We start from the raw sequence: 24524 nt of genomic DNA on the forward strand, positions 1-24524 counted from the left end.
GAGTTGTGGTTGGAAGACATCAGAGGTCTGGATGAAGGGGGGAAAATTTGAATTTTCCCCCCATCTCTGCCGCCTCTTTAACAGCTCAGGTTAATGGAGGCAGAGATGGTGAGAAAACAAGCAGGTGTGAAGCTTGTATTTAAATGACTGGCGCTGCCATGCAGCACAGAGCGCCGGTGCTTGGTTTGAACAGTCGTTCTGTGCTGACAGTCTCTTTAAAGAGCTCCGGTGTAACTAGGGCTGGATTGGCAAATCTAGGCCTACAATTTCAAGGGTATCGATGTCCACAATATACCGTAAATGACCTCATGGCCCCCACCAAATCATTATTATGGACCCCAGTTTCTTCCATGTACAAATTGACGAAGATAAAAATTACTCACCAAAGCCCATTCAATATAGGGTTAATCTGCAGGTAAATGGCTTTTACAATGCTGTCTTACTGAAAGAACGACTACCCGGAGAAAATTAGCTTAAACTTTTCAGGGAGCCGCCAGCTTTCAGTCGTACATTTCGTGCCGGCACGTCACCAGTCCCAGCTGCGGCTGTGATCATGTATCAGTTAAAGTACCTGGTGTGATTATAGCCACCTGTAACTGTAGCTACATCGGCCCACCTAAATGACTGAAAGCTGGCGGCACCAGGTGGAATAAAGCGCTTTTTTTTTTTTTTTTCTTTCAAGGAACCACAGTTCATTACAGCAGCTGTGCACGTCTCTATCTGCAGAATCCTAGCATTACCCAACAGGACAGGTTCCATTTAAAAGACGGCTACATGCTTCTGATTGAAACAGCAGAGTGTCATTCAGTCCTTACCGCTACATTATGCTGCTCTCAGATTGACAAAAGCTTGGTGACATCCTAATACTTATCCATAGTCCATGGAAAATCAGAGACATGTCCAATTTTCATCTGAGGATTGGATCAAAATCGTCAATGGAAGTGTATGGGTCCGTGAAAAACTTGGACCTCACTCGGATGCCATAGGCGTCATGCAGCTTTAGGCCCGCTCTGTTGGCGGAGGATATTGATTTAGGCGTTTCCAGTGAATATCTATTAGATAAGATTACTCCTGTGCTGGTCGATTTTTCCATGTTTAGGTAGGAGGAAAAAACATTAGCGCATTCTTTGGTTGAAAATAAGTCCTTAACCCCTTAAAAGGCAATTTGAGTTTTAGGAAATGTTATTTAACCAGTTAAGCCTGATTTTTGCAAAATGCTATTTATGTACATGCATCGATTTGGGGCTAAAAATAATTTTCGCAATTGAGACTTAGTCAAATGGTGTAAAAATGTTTAGTATCTCGGTGTCCCTGCACGTTAAACTTTGCTGCAATTATAAATCAGCTTAGAGGAGCTCAGGAAAAGACATAAAATAATTACAAAGTCCCGGTTTTGATCGTCATAAAGAGTTCACTGATGGATTCTCAGTTGACCTATTTTTTGACGAGCAATAGACAATGCAGCACAAAGGCTTATAGAAAGCAAATAGTGCAAAATGGAACCCACTTTGTGAGTATGTGTACACGTAGAAAGGAGCTCTGCGGATTTTAGAAATCCACAGGTAAAAGGCACTGCGTTTTTACCTGCGGATTCCTATTATGGAGCAGGTGTAAACTGCTGCGGAATCTGCACAAAGAATTGACATGCTGCGGAATGTAAAACCGCAGCTTTTCCACAGCATGGTCGTTGCAGATTGTTTTCCCATAGGTTTACATTGCACTGTAAACTAATGGAAAACTGCTGCGGTCACACAGCAAAATCTGCAACGTGTGCACATAGCCTGAGGAAAAAAAAATTCACACCACTTTTTATTTCATGTGCGAAAAAAAAAGCAGGGCCCATTCTTGCATGCTCGATAACGCCTTATCCAAGCACGTTCGCCCATCAGTGAATAACAATGTGTTAAAGTCACATTACATACAGATGACTATTGTTGGGATCAAATATTCTGCTCCTTGGGGTAACTGGCTGCCATACAGACGCTTCCTCACGGGGTTTGTGCACACGTTGAGTATTTGTGTCCCCTGGCATGAAAAAAAATCTGCCCCAAATCCATGCCTCTTTTAAATTTTCAGTGTTTCCATTATACTGTTCCTGTACTGGTTTTGGCTTACTAATACTGACAGTGTGAACATGGCCGTACATGTCTCCTCCGATGTCCTAATGGTGGCAATAAACAGAGAACCCCACCTGCAAACTATCGCACAACCAAGAACACTGCTGCTATAGAATAAGTCGATGCGAATCTCAGAAAAAAAAGTAACTACCGCCTTATAAGCAATGTTAATCCGAGATGCTTGAAATAAGCAAATGTGTGGATATATAACTAAATGCATCTAGGAGTAATTAAAAAGCAACAAATTACAGAAAATATGATCCAAGAACATCCATACAACCTATAAAATACCCGCAACAGGGGTCAGTATGAACGTCCCAAATGGTAAGATATTTATTGAGACTGTGAAGAATAAGGATGAAATATATCATGGAAGAGTGGGATCTGAATGTAGCAGAGGCTGCAGACTCGCGTATCGCCGCCCGCTGTGGCTTCCGCAGGGGTAGAAGTGAATTGAAATGACAAAATAAGTCCTTTATGTAAGATAAATATAATAATAGATTAAACTTTACCAGATGTGAAGAGGGCAAGGGAAGGAGCGCATGTCTGTACAAAGAGTACTGATAAAGTTTGTAACATACAAACACAAGAACATCGCAGAGACTGGATTGGAATCCATAGTGTTGTAATCAGGCCTGCGCAATGTTTGCGCAAAACACTGACTCAGCTCTGTCACTGCAAGTCTCTGGAGGACACCGCAATATAACAGGCCGTGTATCTAATGCCCAATATACGTGATACACCCCAGAGCCGTGTATATAATGCTCATAACACGTGATACACCCCAGAGCCGTGTGTATAATGTCCATCATGAGATGTTGTCTGTACATAGAAAATCAAATGTATTGGGCCAACTATTGCTCATATTGGGGGGCAAGTGGCTTATGTCTACACAGGGGCCCATCGGGAGATTCACCGGCTCACCCGTAGGCCAGTCCGAGCCTGTGTATGATACACCCAGAGCCATGTAGTTAATGCCCATCACATTACATCGCTGCAGCCATAGACACCCAGCACCCCCGCCAATCAGCTGTAATAGCTCCACTGCACAGTTCTCCCCATTGTGTCATTTCGCATTATCATTAGAGGGGTTTTCTTCGCTAGGACGAATCTTCTTCAGTCCGGGTATCATGCCGAACCCTAGTGTGTATATATCTACCTCTGTTAGTGGCGACACTGTGATATTGCAGAATGGATATTATATATTAGGAATGTTTACCATATTCAGGGGGGGTCATCGTCCCCCATTCTACTATCATATATCTATTTTGATTTGTCCTGTAACTCTTTATCAATTGCTGTATTTTGGAGCCATTTTTTAGACATAATTATAATTATTGGATTATAACCAAACATTTCTTTATTGATATTTATAAGATCGACTCCACGTACATATTTTAAATGCTTTTATATAATAATAATAAAGTTATGTCTACAAATTATTTATGGTATGTGTATTCTTTCTTTATAGGTTTAATAATTATAGCTTTGACTACAGCCAGTATACTTGGTTTACCCTTGGCTCAGTGGCTTTGGCTAAATTTTGTAGGTTTCATTCCAAGGCTATGTTCACAGTTTGCGTTTTTTGCTGCATTTTTATTGTCTCTTGTGCATGTTGATAAAGTTTAGTGCCTCCCCAAAAAATTAGATGCAATTTCATTACGGTTTTTGCACCAAAACCGCAGCAAAATCAGATACCTGTGGTTTTGCGCTTTTTTTTTTTGCACTTACCCATTGTTTTCCGTGGGTGAAAAAAACGCTGCAAATACGATGAAAGAAGTGACATACTGCCTTATAAAATAATGCAGCCGTTTTCCAAATCAGTCAAGAAAAGAAAATCTGTGTGTGCATGAGATTTCTGAAATCTCATAGCTTTTGCTGGTACTGTAAAATTTGCACAAAGAAAACAGCAAAAAAAAAGAAACGCTGCAAAAATGCAATGTGTGAACATAGCCTAACAGTGTGTAGCATACGCATTGTCAGGACTCGACTCTGCTTGCCAGATCGATCAGTCATCATGTGAAGACGCATATGTGACGCACATACGTGTTGTCGTTTGCAGACTAAATTCTTTTCAATGCTTTAACATTAGAATTCAGATAAGAAGAAATGCAGAATGCAAATCGCATATGAGCGATCACATGATTGAACTGGCAAGTAGAGCTGAATCCTTACATTGTGTCTGTTAGACCGGGGTAACACTTGTGTGTGCAATGCGAGAAACTCGCGCAAGTCTCTCGCATCAAGACCCGGCACTGCCGCTGGCACTCGGGACCGGAGCGTTCGGCTGCATGTATTTCTGTACAGCCGCACACTCCGGTCCGAGTGCCGGCGGCAGTGCCGGGTCTTGATGGGCTAGTTTCTCGCATTGCACTCGCAAGTGTGACCTCGGCCTTATAGCTATACTGCCTGACACAACTAGCCCTGGTCTGAAACCCCCTTTTAATATTAATGCATTGGTTTTCTATTGATGAAAGGTGAACCCCCAGTACAGAATGAAGGCCTCAGGTGGGACCAATGTTTCCCAGCCCAACACCGATTCTAAGGTACTAACTAGTCATTATTAAAGGGAACCTGTCACCCCAAAATGTTTAATAAAAACAGGTTAGATTATACTCACCTAGGGGCGGTCCTGCTGCGGTCCGGTGCCTCCCATCTTCTTACAATGACGTCCTCTTCTTGTCTTCACGCTCCGGCGCAGGCGTACTTTGTATGTCCTGTTGAGGGCAGAGCACAGTACTGCAGTGCGCAGGCGCTGGGCCTCTCTGACCTTTCCCGGCACCTGCGCACTGCAGTACTTTGCTCTGCCCTCAACAGGACAGACAAAGTACGCCTGCGCCGGAGCGTGAAGACAAGAAGAGGACGTCATTGTAAGAAGATGGGAGGCACCGGACCGCGACGCCCATCGGACCGGACCGCAGCAGGACCGCCCCTGGGTGAGTATAATCTAACCTCTTTTTCCAGGTCACCACCTGACAGCACCATGGAGGACGTCCTTCTTATTCGCAGTGGGACAGGAAACACGAGAGTTTAAAAGGACCCTCCCCCTTCCACCCTTCAGTGTTTTTCCTGTCCCACTGTGGATAGGAACGACGAGAGATCGCTGTCCCTACAGAGCGTGCGGATCGGGGGGCTCAGCCTCTTCCTTCCCACGGGCCGAATCTCTGTATCGCCGACACCCAATTAAGCGGGTCCCTCAGCGACGCCAGTGCAGCGCTGCTCCTGGCGAGGAGGTCGCTTCCCCCTGGGGGGGGCTCTCGACCTCGGATGACTACCCCAAGCATACCTGCGCATGGTCTCTGCAGGGTGATCCCTTCGCAGATAGTCCGGCAAGGAGAGGCAGGTTCGGCAGAATGCTGGAGAGAACGCTGGACTCCATGTGTTCCTCGGCGGTAAATGGGCTTTGAACTTCCGGTTCACCGCTGCCGCATCACTTCCGGGTCAGGGCGGCAGCAAGGGGGCGGTCTTCCTCTTCGCTCCTGTAGGAGGACTGGGACACAAGCAAAAGGATTTAAGGTAAGTGGCTAGATAGCGCTAGGCACCGCAGCTGTAATGGACCCAGGTGCTATACCGGCTGTCAGCGTAGAAGCCCCGGGGAAACAGGATTCCCTGACGCATGTGAGTCCCGCTTAGAGGTGCGCTCCTTATAGGCCCATTAAAGGTACTAGTAGTGGTCCCTTTGTTCCAGGGGCGTCCTTCATCTGGGGATAAGAAGACGGGCAGAACTAAGAGATGTCCAATATGTGCTACAAAACTTGTTGCCTCATGGCAGAAGCCTCTGTGCGAGTCCTGCACCGCTCGTATTGTAGGAGAGGAACAGGCCTCTCTATTAACAAGCATGAGAGCTATGGTTAGAGAAGAAGTGCAGGCTTCTATATCTAACATATCCGCCTCCCAGCCGATCCAGCCTGAGTTCCAGGATCCTCCCAGGTCTAGGAAGAAGCAGAGAGAGTCAGATTCATCGTCTGAGGACAGTCCATCAGAATCTGATATAGAGGAAGAGGAGGAAGTATGTAGAGACCCTCCTCAGAAGGGGAAAAAGTATCTATTCTCTTCCAACGATATTGATGAACTGCTGGGTGCGGTCAGGCAAACTATGCAGGTTGAAGAACCTTCTACCTCTCTCTCCGTACAAGATGAGATGTTCGGGGGGCTGCGTTCGCAGACTTCAAAAGTCTTTCCAGTTAATGCCCACATTCGGTGAGTCCGAGTTCAGTCTCGGCTTTTGCTCAGAGATTGCAGCTACTGACCCCTTCTTAACCTCTTCCCGCAGCTCAATGATTTTGGAAGAGTGGGAGGAGGCAGAGAAGAGGATATCGATCCCGAGAGACTTTAGACTCCGTCTTCCCTTTGACCATGAGGAGGTCAAAGACTGGGAAGATATACCAAAAATTGACATCCCACTAGCGAAAGTGTCCAAGAGAACTGCCATTCCGTTCGAGGACTCCTCGAATTTAAAGGAGCCCATGGACAGAAAGGCAGATGGCCTCCTTAAGAAAGCTTGGGAAAGTTCGGCCGCTGTGATCCGCACAAATATTGCGGCGACTTCTGTGGCGAGAGCCATGCATCTGTGGGTTGACGATTTAAAGGATCAATTGTCAGCCAAGACTTCTAGGGAAACTATCATCAATGCTGTCCCTTTACTTAAACTAGCCACAGGTTTCCTTGCAGATGCTACGGCAGAATCTGTCAGGTTCACAGCCAGGGGGCAATCACTAATGCAGCCCGTAGGGCCATTTGGTTAAAAAGCTGGTCGGGGGATGTTCCTTCTAAGAACAAACTATGTTCCATTCCCTTTTCAGGTGGCCGTGTTTTTGGGCCTGTATTAGATGACATTCTGGAGAAAGCTTCTGATGAAAAGAAGGGGTTTCCAGAAGAGAAAAAGAAAAAATTCCAGCCCTTTCGTAGACCCTATTACAGTCAGAGATCAGACTATAGGGGTAAAGGTAAACAGGGGAGATGGAGTTATCAGAAAGGGGGGGAAAATAGGAACCGAAATAGAGATCCAGGTCCCTCAAACCCCAGGTCTGAGTTCCGAAGGAAATGACGCCACCAGGATAGGGGGTCGGTTGTTGAATTACCTGGAGGAGTGGAAAAAAATTACCTCAAATCCTTGGGTCCTTCAGGTTATATCTCAGGGGTACAGGATAGAGTTTGTATCTCGTCCCCCAGAGAGATTTTTCATTTCCAACGCCCGTCTCTCTTCAGTCTAACCAATGTGGTCATACATTCAGGATCTCCTCCGGATGGAGGCAATAACTCCCGTACCTCCTCACCAAATGGGAACAGGTCACTACTCGGGTCTTTTCTCTATAATAAAACCGTCAGGAGAATCCCGAACCATCATAAATCTCAGGCCGCTAAACAGATGGTTGTCGTACAAGAAATTCAAGATGGAGTCCATTCGCTCCACAATTCCCCTATTAGGGAAGGACGTGGTAATGTGCACTTTGGATCTAAAAAGTGCGTATTACCACGTTCCAATTTCTTCACAACATCAAAAGTACCTAAGATTCGCGATAGAGAAAGAGGGTTCAGTCCTCCACTATCAATTCCGTTGCCTTCCATTTGGACTGGCATCGGCTCCGAGAGTTTTCACAAAACTCATCATAGAGATCGTGTCTTACCTAAGGAAGCGAGACATCATTATAGTACCATATCTAGACGATTTCCTGTTAGTGGCAGACTCAGAGTCCCAACTCAGGATCGACTCTCGATTGGTGATCTCCACACTGCAGAATCTAGGTTGGGTGTTGAACTGGAAGAAATCACGCTTAACCCCAAGATCAAGGAGACAGTTTCTGGGTGTAATACTAGACTCGAACATCAGGAAGTCTTTTCTTCCAGACAGAAGATGGTCAGACCTGATAGAGAAGGTTCGACAGTTTGCAAGAACTCGGGTGACGATAAGAGATGCAATGAAGATCCTAGGCCTAATGACAGCCTGTATCCCATGCGTCAGCTGGAGCCAATTCCATTCCCATCAACTACAAAGAGCGGTTCTAACAACATGGGACAGAAGACAGTCTTCGTTGGACAGACAGTTTGTCCTATCCTATCGAGTCAAGAAATCCCTGCGATGGTGGACGGTGTCAGAGAACCTTCAGGTGGGGGTCCCATGGATCCAGACCCCGGCCGTCACGGTAACAACGGACGCGAGTCAACAAGGTTGGGGCGGCCAGGTTCTCGGAAGATACTACCAGGGACAATGGAATTCGGAAGAGAGCAACAATTCCTCAAACCACAGAGAGCTACAGGCGGTTTGGAAGGTTCTGTGTTCAGCCCGGACCCTATTAAAGAACAGACATCTAAAGATCCTATCGGACAACACGACGGCGGTAGCTTTCCTTCGCCATCAAGGGGGCCCGAGACATCCGAAGCTACAACATCTGGCGGATCAGATCTTCGAATGGGCAGAAAGATCGGTACTTTCAATTTCAGCAGTCCACTTAGAAGGCTCAAGGAACCAGGTTGCGGATTTCCTGAGCAGAGAAAAGCTATCACCCATAGAGTGGGAACTGAACAGCAGAATTTTCGATACCCTATGTCAGCGCTGGGGAACCCCGACCGTGGATCTTTTCGCAACCAGAAAGAACGCAAAAATAAGAACCTTCTTCTCACTAAATCCTCAGGAGAATCCAGCAGGGGTAGATGCCCTTTCTCAGTCATGGAGCTCGGGTCTGCAATACGCCTTTCCCCCTCTGGCATTAGTACCAAGGGTACTCAGAAAAATTTGCGAGGACAGAGCTCAGGTGATCCTGGTGGTCCCTTTCTGGGCCGGAAGGAGCTGGTTCCCCCTTCTAAAGAAGCTGGCAGTGGACAGTCCTTACCATCATCCAGTCAGGGGGGACTTACTTTCTCAGGGTCCGATCTTTCATTAGAACCCAGAGAAGCTACGGTTAACAGCTTGGATCCTGAACGGCAGATCCTGAGGGCAAGAGGCCTTTCAGAAGAAGTGATTTCTATTCTACAAGCAAGTAGGAAACCAGTGACCTCAGCAATATACCTTAGAACCTGGAAGAAATTCTGCAGTTTTTGTGGAGACACAACAGTCGATGTTGTTCATCCTAACATACCCAGGATTCTTGATTTCTTACAACAGGGATTCAAGAAGGGGCTCAAACCGAGTACTTTGAGGGTTCAAATTGCAGCCCTCAGTGTATTTTATGACTCTTCCCTTGCCGCCCACCCTTGGATCGCTCGGTTCTCTAGAGCGGTCTCGAGGCTCAAACCTCTAATCAGGAAGTCTGTCCCTCCCTGGGACCTTAATTTAGTCCTTAATGTATTATGCGAAGAGCCCTTTGATATAGAGAAGGATATAAATATCGCTAATCTTTCCCTAAAAGCAGTATTTTTAGTGGCCATTACATCAGCCAAAAGATTGGGGGAACTTCAGGCCCTATCCATCCAGAACCCTTATCTGCAGATATTTGATGATAGGTTGGTTTTGAGGCTTGACCCAGGGTTTCTTCCCAAGGTAGCCTCAGTATCAAATATTAACCAAGAGGTCGTTCTTCCGTCTTTTTGCCAGTTTCCTAAAAATAAAAAAGAAGCTTTCTTCCATAACTTAGATGTTAGGGAGACGGTGTTGAAATACTTGGATATGACTAGGGCCTGGAGACAGGATAGTAATCTCTTCATCCTGTACGGGAGTCCTAATAGGGGTAAAAAGGCATCAAAATCCACTATTGCCAGGTGGATTAGATCCACTATTACCATGGCCTATCAGGCGCGGGGAAAAGTTCCTCCTGATAGCCTTAAAGCTCATTCATCCAGGGCTATGGCCGCGTCTTGGGCTGAAAAAGGGGGGGCCTCAATAGATCAGATTTGTAAAGCGGCATCTTGGTCTAACATTAGCACCTTTTCAAAACACTACAAATTAGATGTAGTCTCTTCTCAGTTAGCTTTTGGCAGGAAGGTGCTTCAAGCGGTAGTCCCACCCTAGAACCAGGAAGTCTCCTTTGGTACTTCTCCATGGTGCTGTCAGGTGGTGACCTGGAAAACGGTAATTAATCTTACCGATAATTGTATTTCCAGGAATCCATCCTGACAGCACGGATAGTTCCCTCCCTAATACAAATACGTGTTATACTTATGTGAAGTAACATTGGTGTTAATCTTGTTATGTTCAAAATAAATTTTCTGTTTGCATCCATCCAGATGTGTTACTTTGGAAAATCACTGAAGGGTGGAAGGGGGAGGGTCCTTTTAAACTCTCGTGTTTCCTGTCCCACTGCGAATAAGAAGGACGTCCTCCATGGTGCTGTCAGGATGGATTCCTGGAAATACAATTATCGGTAAGATTAATTACCGTTTTCTAATCTTTCAGGATACATCGGGGGCTTATCTACCGGATTACAGAATGCTGTAGATAAGCCCCTGATGCCTGTGGGCTTAGCTTATCTTTCATTTTGGGGGTGACGGGTTCCCTTTAAAAGTAAGGTACAGTGGGGCAAAAAAGTATTTAGTCAGTCAGCAATAGTGCAAGTTCCACCACTTAAAAAGATGAGAGGCGTCTGTAATTTACATCATAGGTAGACCTCAACTATGGGAGACAAACTGAGAAAAAAAAATCCAGAAAATCACATTGTCTGTTTTTTTTATCATTGGCTCTTGCAGATTCAGTCTTCCCAGCCTGGTGCAGGGCTACAATTTTGTTTCTGGTGTCCTTTGACAGCTCTTTGGTCTTCACCATAGTGGAGTTTGGAGTCAGACTGTTTGAGGGTGTGCACAGGTGTCTTTTTATACTGATAACAAGTTTAAACAGGTGCCATTACTACAGGTAATGAGTGGAGGAAAGAGGAGACTCTTAAAGAAGAAGTTACAGGTCTGTGAGAGCCAGAAATCTTGATTGTTTGTTTCTGACCAAATACTTATTTTCCACCATAATATGCAAATAAATTGTTAAAAAAACAGACAATGTGATTTTCTGGATTTTTTTTTCTCAGTTTGTCTCCCATAGTTGAGGTCTACCTATGATGTAAATTACAAACGCCTCTCATCTTTTTAAGTGGTGGAACTTGCACTATTGCTGACTGACTAAATACTTTTTTGCCCCACTGTATATGCAATTTCCCATGTTCTTTTACGATACACCCTTGTACGCAATTAGATCTAAATCTGCTCCATACGTTTGCACACATATGACTCTCTTAGGACATACAGGTGCTTCTCACAAAATTAGAATATCATCAGAAAGTGAATTTATTTCAGTTCTTCAATACAAAAAGTGAAACTCATATAGAGTCATTACAGACAGAGTGATCTATTTCAAGTGTTTATTTCTGTTAATGTTGATGATTTTGGCTTACAGCCAATGAAAACCCAAAAGTCATTATATCAGTAAATTAGAATAATTAACAAAAAAACACCTGCAAAGGCTTCTTAAGCATTTAGAAAGGCCCCTTAGTCTGTTTCAGTAGCTCCACAATCATGGGGAAGACTGCTGACTTGACAGATGTCCAGAAGGCAGTCACTGACACACTCCACAAGGAGGATAAGCCACAAAAGGTCATTGCTAAAGAAGTTGGCTGTTCAGAGTGCTGTATACAAGCATATTAATGGAAAGTTGAGTGGAAGGAAAAAGTGAGGTAGAAAAAGGTGCACAAGCAACCGGGATAACTGCAGTCCTGAAAGGATTGTTAGGAAAATGCCATTAAAATTTTTTGGGGAGATTCACAAGGAGTGGACTGCTGCTGGCGTCATTGCCTCAAGAGCCACCACACACAGACGTATCCAGGACATGGGCTACAAGTGTCGCATTCCTTCTGTCAAGCCACCAATAGACAACGCCAGAAGCGTCTTTCCTGGGCCAAAGAGAAAAAGAACTGGACTGTTGCTCAGTGGTCCAAGGCATTGTTTTCAGATTAAAGTAAATTTTGCATTTCAATTGGGAATCAAGGTCCCAGAGACTGGAGGAAGAGTGGAGAGGCCACAATCCAAACTGCTGAGGTCTAGTGTGAAGTTTCCACAATCAGTGATGGTTTGGGGTCCATGTCATCTGCTGGTGTAGGTACACTGTGTTTTATCAAGACCAAAGTCAGAGTAGCCGTCTACCAGGAAATTTTAGAGTACTTCATGCTTCCCTCCGCCGACAAGCTTTTTGGAGATGGAAATTTAATTCTCCAGCAGGACTTGGCACCTGTCCACACTGCCAAAAGTACCAATACTTGGTGTAAAAACAACAATATCACTGTGCTTGACTGGCAGCAAACTCACCTGACCTTAACCCCATAGAGAATCTATGGAGTATAGTCAGACACCAGACCCAACAATGCAGACGAGCTGAAGGCTGCTATGAAAGCAACCTTGGCTTCCATAACCCCTCAGCATTGCCACAGGCTGATCACCTCCATGCCACGCCACATTGATGCAGTAATTGATGCAAAAGGACCCACATCCAAGTATTGAGTGCATTTACTGAACATACTTTTCAGTAGGTCAACATTTTGTATTTTAAAATCCTTTTTCAAGCTGGTGTTCTAAAGTATTCTAATTTACTGAGATAATGACTTTTGTTGTTTCATTGGCTGTAAGCCATAATCATCAACATTGACAGAAATAAACACTTGAAATAGATCACTCTGTTTGTAATGACTCTACCGGATATAATATATGAGTTTCACTTTTTGTATTGAAGAACTGAAATAAATTAACTTTTGGATGATATTCTAATTTTGTGAGAAGCACCTGTATGTCCTAAGAGAGTCATATGTGTGCAAATGTATGGAGCAGATTTAGATCTAAATGTATTTGTTTTGGATCCAAGCAAAGAGAGAAATAAGCAGTAATTCTCTAAAAAAAACAAAATGATGGCAAGCAAACATATGTAGTACATAGATATTTCCCACCTTTCTTTCCTACTGATTATGTTAAAGGGAAAAATAACTGAATGCAACCCTGCTGCGGTGCAGTCAGACAGATGGCGGCCATTAGGGGCTTTGTGTATTCTGTTAAAAAAAATTACACTCCTCCCCCTCCCCCCCCATCCAACATAAAACCCGACCAGCGACTCAGTGAATCTGGTGAATCTGGAGCATTGGACTATGGCCAAGAGCACAGAGCAGCGGCTGTTCGGTTAATTGGAGGAATGAATGAATCGTAAATAGTTTTTGTTGAAATATGTCATCCAGATTTGGAAATCAAAACCAGAACTTGTTAGTAATCAAATAGTAAAACCTACAGCGACATGACAGTGCGTGATAATAAATTGTGTACGTCGTCGTGTACTATTTTCATTCTTTTTAGAGCTTTTTCAGGCGGGTTCCAAGGAATACGCATTACGCGATAATCTTGCAGTTTACACAGGCTCCTGATCACCTATGCAGCGGTCACACTCGGGTCTGGAGACCCACCGGCCAGTCCGTGCATTACGGTCCGATCTTGCTCCGATATATACAGTCGTCTGACTGTGGCTAAAATCCATTGACGGTTGTTTAATGCTGCCAGTTGGTGCAAACGGACCTCTAAGGCTATGTGCACACATTGCGGATTCTCTGCGGATCCGCAGCGTTTTTTGCGGTGCAGAAACGCTGCAGATCCGCAGATGATTTACTGTACAATGTAAATCAATGAGAAAACAAAAAAGCAGTGCACACTTTGCGGAAAATCCGCTGCGGAAACGCTGCAGTTTAAAAGAAGTAGCATGTCACTTCTTTTTTTGTGAATCTGCAGCGTTTTTGTACCCATTCCATTATACAAATCCGCAGGGGTAAAAAACGCAGCAAATCCGCTAGAAAACCACATAAAAAATACACAAAAAACGCTGCGGAACCGCACAAATAATACGTTGCGGAACCGCAGGTGCGTTTTCTGCCAGGAGAGGCAGAATCCACACCAGAAATTCCTAAGCCTAATCCGCAACGTGTGCACATAGCCTAAGTATGCCGTAGTGAGTTTATGTTTAAGAAAATCAGATAGTGAGCAACACTGGAGGCAGGAAACAAATTATCACAAGTCAAGATACTATCTTTGCAAAAACGCACAGTAGATTATTCATGTTTTTAATGTTTTTTTTTTTTTTTTAACTCACTAATCTTAATGGGTGAAAAAAAAAATACTGAAAGAACCGACATTTTTGCGCTTTGAAAAAAAAAAACCACACTGCAGGTGAAAGACTGCAAAGAGAAGAAAACGCTATTTTAGAAATCCCATTCATTTTGCTGCTACTGTAACAAGGGTAAGTATTTGGTGCAGAAATTACCTGCATTTTTGCCACTTTTTAAAACTTTTTTGTACCATATTTTTCCCCACTTATTAGGGTATGCGCACACGTTGCGGATTCTCTGCGGATCAGCAGTGTTTTTTGCAGTGCAGAAGCGCTGCAGATCCGCAATTGATTTACAGTACAATGTAAATCAATGAGAAAAAAAAAAACGCTGTGCACACTTTGTGGAAAATCCGCTGCGGAAACGCTGCGGTTTAAAAGAAGTAGCATGTCGCTTCTTTTTTTTGTGAATCTGTAGCGTTTTTGTACCCATTCCATTATAGAAAACCGCAGGGGTAAAAAAAAACGCAGCAAATCCGCAAGAAAACCACAGCAAAAACGGACAAAAAAACGCGACAAATCCGCAGGTGCGTTTTCTGCCAGGAGAGGCAGAATCTGCGCCAGAAATTCCTAAGCCTTATCCGCAACGTGTGCACATAACCTTACTATGGGTGAAATCTGCAGCAAAAAACTTGGAAAAAGATTATAGGCTCTGTGCACACTTTGCGGATTTTGCTGCGGATCTGCAGCAGTTTCCCATGAGTTTACAGTACAATGTAAACCTATGGGAAACAAAAAACGCTGTGCACATGCTGCGGAAAAAAAACACGCGGAAACGCAGCGGATTACATTCCGCAGCATGTCACTTCTTTTCTGCGGATTTTCACCTGCTCCAATAGGAAAATGCAGATGAAAATCCACATGAGAAACCGCAGTAAAAACCGAGATAAATCTGCAGTAAAAACCGCGACGGGTTTTCACTGCGGATTTTGGAATTCCGCTGCGGAAAATTCCGCAGTGGAATCCGCAAAGTGTGCACACAGCCTAAATCTGCAAGGCAAAAATAAGCAACGCGTGCATCAGACGTCAGGATTCGCGTTCGCTTTGCTGGGACTGGGAAATTCTTCAGGTTTTATGCCAAATCTGTGCAGGAAAAAAAAAAAAAGGCGATAAAAAGGAACGTGTGCATACAGTCTACGTTTTTTTTAAGCACGGAAAAATAAAAAAAAAGCAGCTAAAACGCTGCGTGTGAACAAGACCTTAGGGGTAAACAGGGCAGGAATCATTGTCAGGGATGGCATCAGGCAAAGTAGAAGAGCTGATTGTCTGCAGCACAGGCAGGAGGGACAGGATGACTGTAAATCAGCCAGATGTATGAGATAGAAGCATCCACAGCAGCTGACAGCTGAGAGCCAGGCCCAGGGAGGGTCTTCTGAGAGACAGCCCCAGGGAGTGTCTGAGAGACTGGCAGAGCAGGGAGGAGACTGCAGCAAGAGCAACACAGCCAAAGACTGACCAGGAAGGGTGAGACTGCAAAGCTGCAGAGTGTCACACACCAAGAGACCCCCACCAGCAGCCCCCAGGGTCATCAGCAAAGGTAGGTGGCAAAAAGTGACCCCAAAAGGGTCTCAGCGCTGACCCTCCCTTTGTAGGGATATTTTTAGATTTGGGAGGGAGTAGACAGAACATTGGGAGGAGGATGTGTTTTTGGAACAAGAAACTCAACCTTTTTACAAAAACATATCCTCCTCCTCCAAATGTTCTGTCCCATTAAGTTACATAAATGGAATGGAAACCTAACATTCCGACAATGTGTATGATTGACTCCGAGATCAGGCAGAGCGAATATTAGGATTAACTCTTTTTTTGTTTTGTTTCTGTGTTGTTGTAACTGCAGTCCTATGTAAAGAGCCTCCATTACAGTAGTACCTAAATACTGCACAATAGTATAGAAGTAGTGGCTCCCTTTCTCCATAAAGGACTGAAAAAAAAACAAAACACTACGGTTTCCAATATTGTAATGGAAAAGAACAGCACATCAGAGTCAGTGTGAACGGTGCTCAATGTGGTGCGATAACGCTGCACTCGGAATACAGGTCATGTTTATAATAATTGCTCTATTTGTAAACAAAAAGTATCAGCCGCCCGGGAATGGAGGATGCGAGCAGGACTCGCCGGCCGGGGCCTCACCCAGAAAATAATGCGAAAACTAGTTCCCAGGGATCGGTTTATGTAAAATAAAACATATGCAAAAATATTGGCACGGAGCAGTAGTGGAATTTAATATGAGGGCGTTTTTTTTGTAAGCAGCTCTCAGCCTCTAAGGCAGAAAACCTGTTCTGGTGGCCGATATTCAGTGCTGGTCTGTTCAACTTGTTCCCACCCAGCGAAAATACCTTTTTTTTTTTTTTTTTTTCTTACTTTCAATACAGGTGTCGGCACTATTTGTTGTGTTTTCTGTTTTTTGGTTTTTTTTGTTTGTTTTTTTTTTTTAATGCTTTTTTCACATTTTTATGCTTTGGTCAGGCACAGAATAGAATCCTAGAATGGTAGAGTTGGAAGGGACCTCCTGGGTCGTCTTGGCCAACCCCTTGCTCGAAGCCGGAATAATTAATAAATATATATATATTTATAATATATATATTATTGTGATTTACTTGTGATTTTACATGCACTTTTCAAGTTCCCCATAGAAGTCTATTGAGGGGGGAAAAAAATCACCAAAAGTTCCGCTTTGTCTTTTAAGGTCCAGTGGGCATGAGTTTTCAGGAAATCACATTCATTTTGTAAGAAAGGTAAAACGCCGACCTATGTCCACATATAATAGGATCCATTTTTGCTATATGGAGCATGACTTTGGCGTGAATTCACACCCTGCAGATTTTGATGCAGAAAATTCTGCAACTGAAAATTGGTCCTATACAGGTTTCTGGTGGATTGGACAGTTGCAGAACCTTTTACAAAAAAAGTACTGAAAAGTGTGAATTTTCCCAAGATCCCATCTCAAGCTATCCTGTGCTCACCCTCCCCAGGTCCAGCAATGAGTCTCTGCTGCTGCTCCTGAAGTCTGTTACTCCCTGCATAGACAGCGCTGCAGTCGGTCAGTGGCTCTGCCCACGTGGACAGCATGAGCAGCTCATAGCTGTTAAGGTCGCTGATTGGCTGCAGTGTTGTCAATGTGTCGTCCAGACAGTAACAGGGAGCAAGATTCAGTGATGGACCCAGAGAGGGTGAGTAAGGCACAGTTTTATTCTTATTTCCGGTTTTGGAAAACTCCTTTAACCTGTGAACATAATAATCAAATTAATAGATGAAGTATAAAAATTAGGGTCTTACAATCTATTTATTTATTTATTTTTTTTTATTTGTCAGAAGTGAACTCGGATCTGCAGGAGAACCAAGATGTCTGAAGAAGAGATTGTTCCAGTGTACGCTACTGGGATCTCTGCCCAGCTGCAGAAGCAACGGGACCAAGAGCTGGGCATAGGGAAGCATGAAAACGCCGTGAAGTTTTTAGGGCAGGATTTCGATCGGATTCAGCAGGAGTGTTTACAGAGCGGGACTCTCTTTAAGGATGAGACCTTTCCTCCGTCTCAGTACTCCCTGGGGTTCAAGGAACTCGGTCCAAACTCATCCAAGACCTACGGAGTTAAATGGGTCAGGCCTACGGTAAGAACCCGTGTGACTAATTTTACAGACTCGTCATGATCAAAACAGTTTTCCTTTATGGGCCTTTTTTTTTTTTTTTGCTGCACTTTTAGGCTTAGTTCACACTGGGGGGGGGGGGGTTCGTTGTATTTATTTTAATGCTTTTTTTTAATGCTAATTTTTAGCTGCATTTGACAGTACCACCTCAGTCTGAGATTTCAGAAATCTGATGGACATGGATTATTTATTTTTTTTTTACGTAGAAGTAGCTTTCAAATACTGACGTAAAATACTGAACGTGTGAATTAGGCCCAAATGGACAGGGGGAAAAAAATCATGAAAAATACTCAGCATTTCTCCAGCCAATATTCTGTTTTTTTTTTTGTGGTGGTGGTGGTGGGGGGGGGGGGGGGTTGAAGTTAAATTAGCTGCAATTTCTCACCATGTGCACATCCCCTAATATGTTTAGAGATCCTCCAGGCTCCATCTTCGGCCTTGCGTATGGCATCGGATGCGATATGCTAATGACCCTCAGCCCCTGCTCTGTTGCAAGCAGGAGCCGAGTGTCAGGCGTCTGTGCTCCGAGCCTCTTGCACAGAGAGCATTGGCGCACGAAGGCGGAGAAATAAATTTCTCCATCTCCTCCATTGCCGGCGTCGGAGCACAGTAGCATGACTCGGCTCCCTCTCGCAGCAGAGCAGGGGCCGAGGGTCTCGGCCAATCAGAGGATGCAGAGCAGCAGCCTGAACCAATGACGAGGCAGGGGGGCGTGTCTCAGACTCCCTGTGTGCACTGGAGCTAAGCAGTAGTCACCGATCACAGCTCTGCCCTAAGGAAGGGAACGGAGCAAAAACAAAGCAGCCAAAGTGCGAGTAGTTAGCAAAACATATAGCAGGTAACTTACCTAAATACATGTTCTGAGTTCTCTATAAAGTTATTCTAAACCTATCGCTGCCCTTGAAACAAAATCAAGTTCTGTTTCCTGGAGTCCGTAGAGCTCAACTAAAGTAACATGAAGGAAATACATTTTTATTTTATTTTAGGTGAATATATGATTTATTAAGAGTTTTGTATCTGATCAGAAGTCTTTTTGTTAAAGAAATTTTTGATAATTGTCTACAACTTTCTGCTACTGAAGCCACCAATGAAGGCTCGACTTTCTGTTCGTTATAACAAAGTTCCTAGTGATGAAAAAATATTTTTCCCTGGCAGAGAGACAAGAAATAGAGAAGAGTAGATACGAGCCGCGCACCCCACCCATTGTACTACATGCCAACTGCGGTGCGGCTCTGGTAGACGGAGTGACTCACAGACATGTGCCGGAGTCTCGTAGAGGACCTGTCATCTCTCCTGACACATGGTGTAGTAAACACTTGTATTCCCTAAAAAAAAAAAAACAAACAAAAAAACTGTTGCACCTTTTATTTTACCTTTAGGCTATGTGCACACGACAAGATTCTTTGCAGAAATTTCCTGAACAAAACCGGACTTTTTGCGCTTTTTTTTTGTGTGCGGATTTTTCACGTTTTTTTTTCCTGAGCTCCCCAATGCATTAAATAGCGGGAAATCCTCAAAAAAAAAAACCCCCGCAAAATTAATGAACATGCTGCGTGTTTTACCGTGATGCATTTTTTTCGTGGAAAAAAAAACGCAACATGTGCACAAAAATTCTGGATTGCATTCTATTAATAGTATGCTTAATGGATGTGTTTTATCGCATTTTTATAGCGATAAAAACGCGAAAAATCTGGAACGTGTGCACACAGGTTTATGCTGTGGCGTAGTTTGAGTTGTCAGTTTATTTACATTTTTTTTTATATATATATATTTTTGACGTACCGTAACAATTTTATTACCTTAGATTTTATCCTAATCCTTAGTTCTAACATTAATATTGGTCCTAACTCTAGCTAGTCCTAGCCTTTACCCTTGATGGGGTTAGAAAAAGCACATAAATGCTTATTTTATTGTAATATTAGTGTTTTGTATGTGTATATCTATCGATCTATCACACACTTTTTTTTTTTTTTTTTTTTTAATGCCCGGGAGACTTTTTTTTTTTTTTTTGTCTCTGTCTCTCCTTTCATTAAATGAAATTTGAGAGAATGCTCAGGGAGCGGTCCTTTGGCATCTGTCATTGCCTATGCAGCTCTTTTCATTACACTGACAGCTTTATTATCTTGGTTGCTGCCTATGCAGAGCGCAGATAGTGATGACAGATTCAATGACTGCTACTTTCTGCGTAGGAATCTGCAGCACCACCCTTTTTTTACCCTCTACTCTGATGGGCGCGCCCTAATTGCTCGCTTTCCCCCTGCACAGCTCTGAGAATATGTGGCTGTGATGGGGGAGCAATAATTTGCGCAATTTGCGCCTTTAGAGAATTCGAAACTACTCCTTCTATCATCCCTCCAACACTATGTCGCTGCCTTTATTAATACAGCACGCGGTTGTCATTCTCATTGACGCCTGTCCTTACGGTCTGACCCATCATCGGTGTATGAATGAACGCTGTCCACAATGGCAGATGAGACGCGCTGTCGCTTTATATATAGATTTCCAGGGAGGGTAACTGAAGGGTTACAAAAAAATGATATGGAGGGCAATTATTTACTAAAACGGGCAAAATCAGAAAAATTGACAAATCCTCTTTTTCAGGATGAGAAGAACAGCCATTACCATTAGATTTGGGGACGGAGCAAATTCTTATTGTTCTCCGCAGTCGATTGTTGCGCTGTAGAACATCAGATTCCCACAGGAAGAGAATTATGACTAATGCGGCCCATGAATGGGGATTTTTAAGGTTTTTTGTTTTATTTTGCATGTTATGTTGTCAAAACAGAGCACAATTGATCGGGGACGGTTGAAAAACAGGTTAAACAATGGCTGCTGCGCTCACATTCGGAGGGGTGGAGGCAGTGCGTTCTTTGTGAACGGCATGGGATGTCATATAAGTACGGAAGCTCCATCCAATGTAATAGTGGATCCGCGGGCGGGGTGGGACAGAAGAGGGCCCCTGTGCAGGAACATTATATGGGCCCTTTACAGTCCAACAGCTCATCATAATGCACAAATCCTTCCTTCTGTCTGGGAGGTGTTACTGACCCCCCCTCCCCCCCCCCCCTTTCCTCTTGGGACCCAATATGTCCGCCCCTAAGTGGATTTCATAGAGACATTGACCGTTCCTTTCCACGCTTCCTAAATGTTATACCTTCTTATTCTATATTTGCTACTTTGTGTCCTTTAGATGTCTCAATTGGGATTCAGTCTTTTTGTTTTGTCTCGTGCAAGGGTTGTAGTTGCACCCGGGTCCTGGAGCCTAAAGAGCCCAAAAGGTCCCTTTTAGCTCCTATGAAAGGACCGATACTATTACAGACCCATGATAGTTAGGGGCCATGTTGGGGATCTTGCTTTGTGACCCACATGCTTCAAGTTGTGACACTAGGGGTCCAAGTTAACCCGATGATCATGGAAAGAAAACTAGAGGCAAAATACAACCAAGTCGTTCTATCCCAGATGCTTGTGTGTGTGTGAGGGCTTATTAATCCGCATGCCCCCCATGAGTTGGCTTCTTAGGCCGGAGTCACACTACAGCGAGATACGGCCGAGTCTCGCAGGGTAAAACCAAGCTCTGGCACCGGCACTCCGGAGCGGAGCGTGCGGCTCCATGTATTGCTATGCGGCTGCACGCTCCGCTCAGCAGTGCCAGTGCCAGAGGTTGGTTTTAACCTGCGAGACTCGGCCGTATCTCACTATGTGTGATCCCGGCCTTAAGAACATCCTTCTCACTATTATAAGACACCAGATGGTGGCCCGATTCTAACGCATCGGGTATTCTAGAATATGCATGTCCACGTAGTATATTGCCCAGCCACGTAGTATATTGCCCAGCCACGTAGTATATTGCCCAGCCACGTAGTATATTGCCCAGCCACGTAGGATATTGCCCAGCCACGTAGGTTATTGCCCAGCCACGTAGGATATTGCCGAGCCACATAGGATATTGCCCAGCCACGTATGTCACAGGTTACAAAATAAAAAATAAACATACTCACCTTTGGATCCGAGGGCCCCTTGTAGTTCTGACATACTCACCATCCGATCCGAGCACCCCTTGTAGCGCGCGGCTGCCGCCATCTTCCGTTCCCAGGATGCATTGCGAAATTACCCAGATGACTTAGCGGTCTCGCGAGGCCGCTAAGTCCCCTGGGTAATTTCGCAATGCATCGCCGGGAACGGAAGATGGCGGCCGGCTCGGCGGACAACGGAGGGTGAGTATAGCCGTTTTTCTTTTTTTTTTTTTTTTAATTATTTTTAACATTACATTTTTTACTATTGATGCCGCATAGGCAGCATCAATAGTAAAATGTTGGGGACACACAGGGTTAATAGCGGCGGTAACGGACTGCATTACCCGCGGCATAACGCGGTCCATTACTGCCGTCATTAACCCTGTATTAGCGGTGGCTGGAAGGGAGTATGCGGGTGTCGGGCAGTGACTGCGGGGAGTAAGGAGCGGCCATTTTCTTCCGGACTGTGCCCGTCGCTGATTGGTCGTGACTGTTTTGCCGCGACCAATCAGCGACTTGGATTTCCATGATAGACAGAGGCCACGACCAATGAATATCTGTGACAGACAGACAGAAGGACAAAAAGACGGAAGTGACCCTTAGACAATTATATAGTAGATATGGAGTTGGGTGGTAAATTGTAACCCAGTTTTTTAATCTGAAAACTTTGCCTGTTCAGGGTTAGTCAGATGGTCATTGCAAATAATTTTTCTACTACTTTTAACTACTGTACATAATTGGAGAACATCAGAATTCTACCCTGAGGACAGGTAGAACATGCCAAAGTGACTCAACAACACCATTAATCTTTGACAGTAATGCTGAGGTGGAGGATCCTAGCAAGACTGAGCAGGCAGTGTGAGGAAAAACCGGATCGATGACATTCTACTATGTTACTAGTGACCCTCGTTACCCATGTCTTCTCGCATGGCAAGAAAAGCCACCCAGTTGTAAGTTCCTGTATGTTTCAGTTGACTGTTTTGGAGTTCTACACCGTGAAGGTCCTTTCTATCTCTGATTAAGTTGTTTTTTCCCCCTTATATATGTAAACTAAACCTGTATTCCAATATCTCATACCTGAGACCATGACTGCAAGAGCAGCACGGCATGCAGCCATATTACAGAAGCCTGATGAAGTCCAGGGAGATGTCCTCTGGTCGACCCATTGGAGCATGTTGGCCTCTATGCTTGACAGAAGCCACAAGACAGATGTGAGCAGACGCGTACAGCTTGCCTGTCGTTTCAAATGGCTTCGAATAAACTGTAGTCTGTGTGTACTTGAGGAATAACATTATTTCTGGCCTTTATGTGACCTGCAGTACTGTGTAAAAGTCTTAGCCAAAAATTAGCAAATTACGAATGCTTCAAAAAAATAGAAGAGTTTTTATAGTTTTTTTACCAATTAATAAAATGAAAAATAACAAAAGAGAAATCTAAATGAAATAATATTTTTTGGTTGTGAACGCCCTTTATCTTTTAAAACAACGTCTGCTCTTCTATGTACACTTGTTACTAAGGCCGGTTTCACACGTCAGTGGCTCCAGTACGTGAGGTGACAGTTTCCTCATGTACCGGAGACACTGACTCACGTAGACACATTAAAATCAATGTGTCTCTGCACATGTCAGCGTGTTTTCACGGACCGTGTGTCCATTTGGAAAACACTGAGACATGTCAGTGTTCGTGGGAGCACACGGACCCATTGAAGTCAATGGGTCCGTGTGCCGTGCAGTAGACAGCGCTACTGTAAGCGCTGTCCCCCCCCCGCGTGTGGTGCTGAAGCCCCATTCATTTCTTCTCTCCAGCAGCGTTTGCTGGAAAGAAGTAATAATCTTTTTTTTTTTTAATTTATTTTTGTTTTTAAAATAAAGTTGCCGGTAATCTGTCTGCCCCCTCCCACCCCCTGTGTGCCCCCCCCGTTGGCATTAAAATACTTACCCAGCTTCCTCGGCGCTTACATCCTCTCAGCGTTGCTGCTTGTCCTATATGAGCGGTCACGTGGTGCCGCACATTACAGTGATGAATGTGCGGCTCCACCTCCCATAGGGGTGGAGCCTTACTTCTTTCCAGCGAACGCTGCTGGGAAGAAGGGATGAATACCGGCTTCAGCACCACACGCAGGGGACAGCGCTTAACTCTAGCGCTGTCTCCTGCACGGTCCGTGTGGTCCTCAGTCAGCACACGGGCGGCACACGGCTGCCGCACGTGTGCCACACTGATGTTCAACGTAAGCACACGGACACGGATAATTCCGGTACCGGAAATATCTGGACGTGTGAGACTGGCCTTGCACACAGTTTTTGATGGAGCTCGGCAGGGAGGTTGTACCAAACATCTTGGAGAACTGACCACAGATCTTCTGTGGATGTCAGTTTGCTCAAATTCTTCTGCCTCTTCATATAATCCAAGACAGACTGGACGATGTTGAGATCAGGGCTCTGTGGAGGCCGTATCAAGTCCAGGACTCCTTATTCTCTTTTTACACTGAAGATATTTTTTTTCTCTGATCGCCCATGACGGCACCACGGAGAGAGGGGATCCGCCCACCAAGGACAGGAAACCTACGGATAAAAAGGCGGTACCACTCTCCTGCATCAGTTGGTTTCCTGTCCTTGATGGGAGACCTACGGACTTACCAGTCATCGTTGGAATTCCGGGGCCAACCAGTCCGATTCAGGCAGCTGGGGTCCCTCTGCCTCGGCT

At 44.5% G+C, this 24524-nt stretch overlaps 1 protein-coding gene across 1 annotated transcript in view; it reads left to right on the top strand.

Moving 5' to 3' along the window:
- The first annotated feature begins 15561 nt into the window (after window positions 1-15561).
- Window positions 15562-24524, top strand: part of CAPN1 (calpain 1) — a 73897-nt gene continuing 64934 nt past the window's right edge. Inside the window, exons 1-2 of the mRNA XM_069740036.1 lie at window positions 15562-15700; window positions 17476-17772. Coding sequence (XP_069596137.1) covers window positions 17506-17772 — 267 coding nt within the window. The 5' untranslated portion in view covers window positions 15562-15700; window positions 17476-17505. The remainder of the gene's footprint in view (window positions 15701-17475; window positions 17773-24524) is intronic.

Source organism: Ranitomeya imitator, chromosome 9, assembly GCF_032444005.1.
Source record: "Ranitomeya imitator isolate aRanImi1 chromosome 9, aRanImi1.pri, whole genome shotgun sequence".
In the NCBI taxonomy this organism is placed as follows: domain Eukaryota; kingdom Metazoa; phylum Chordata; class Amphibia; order Anura; family Dendrobatidae; genus Ranitomeya; species Ranitomeya imitator.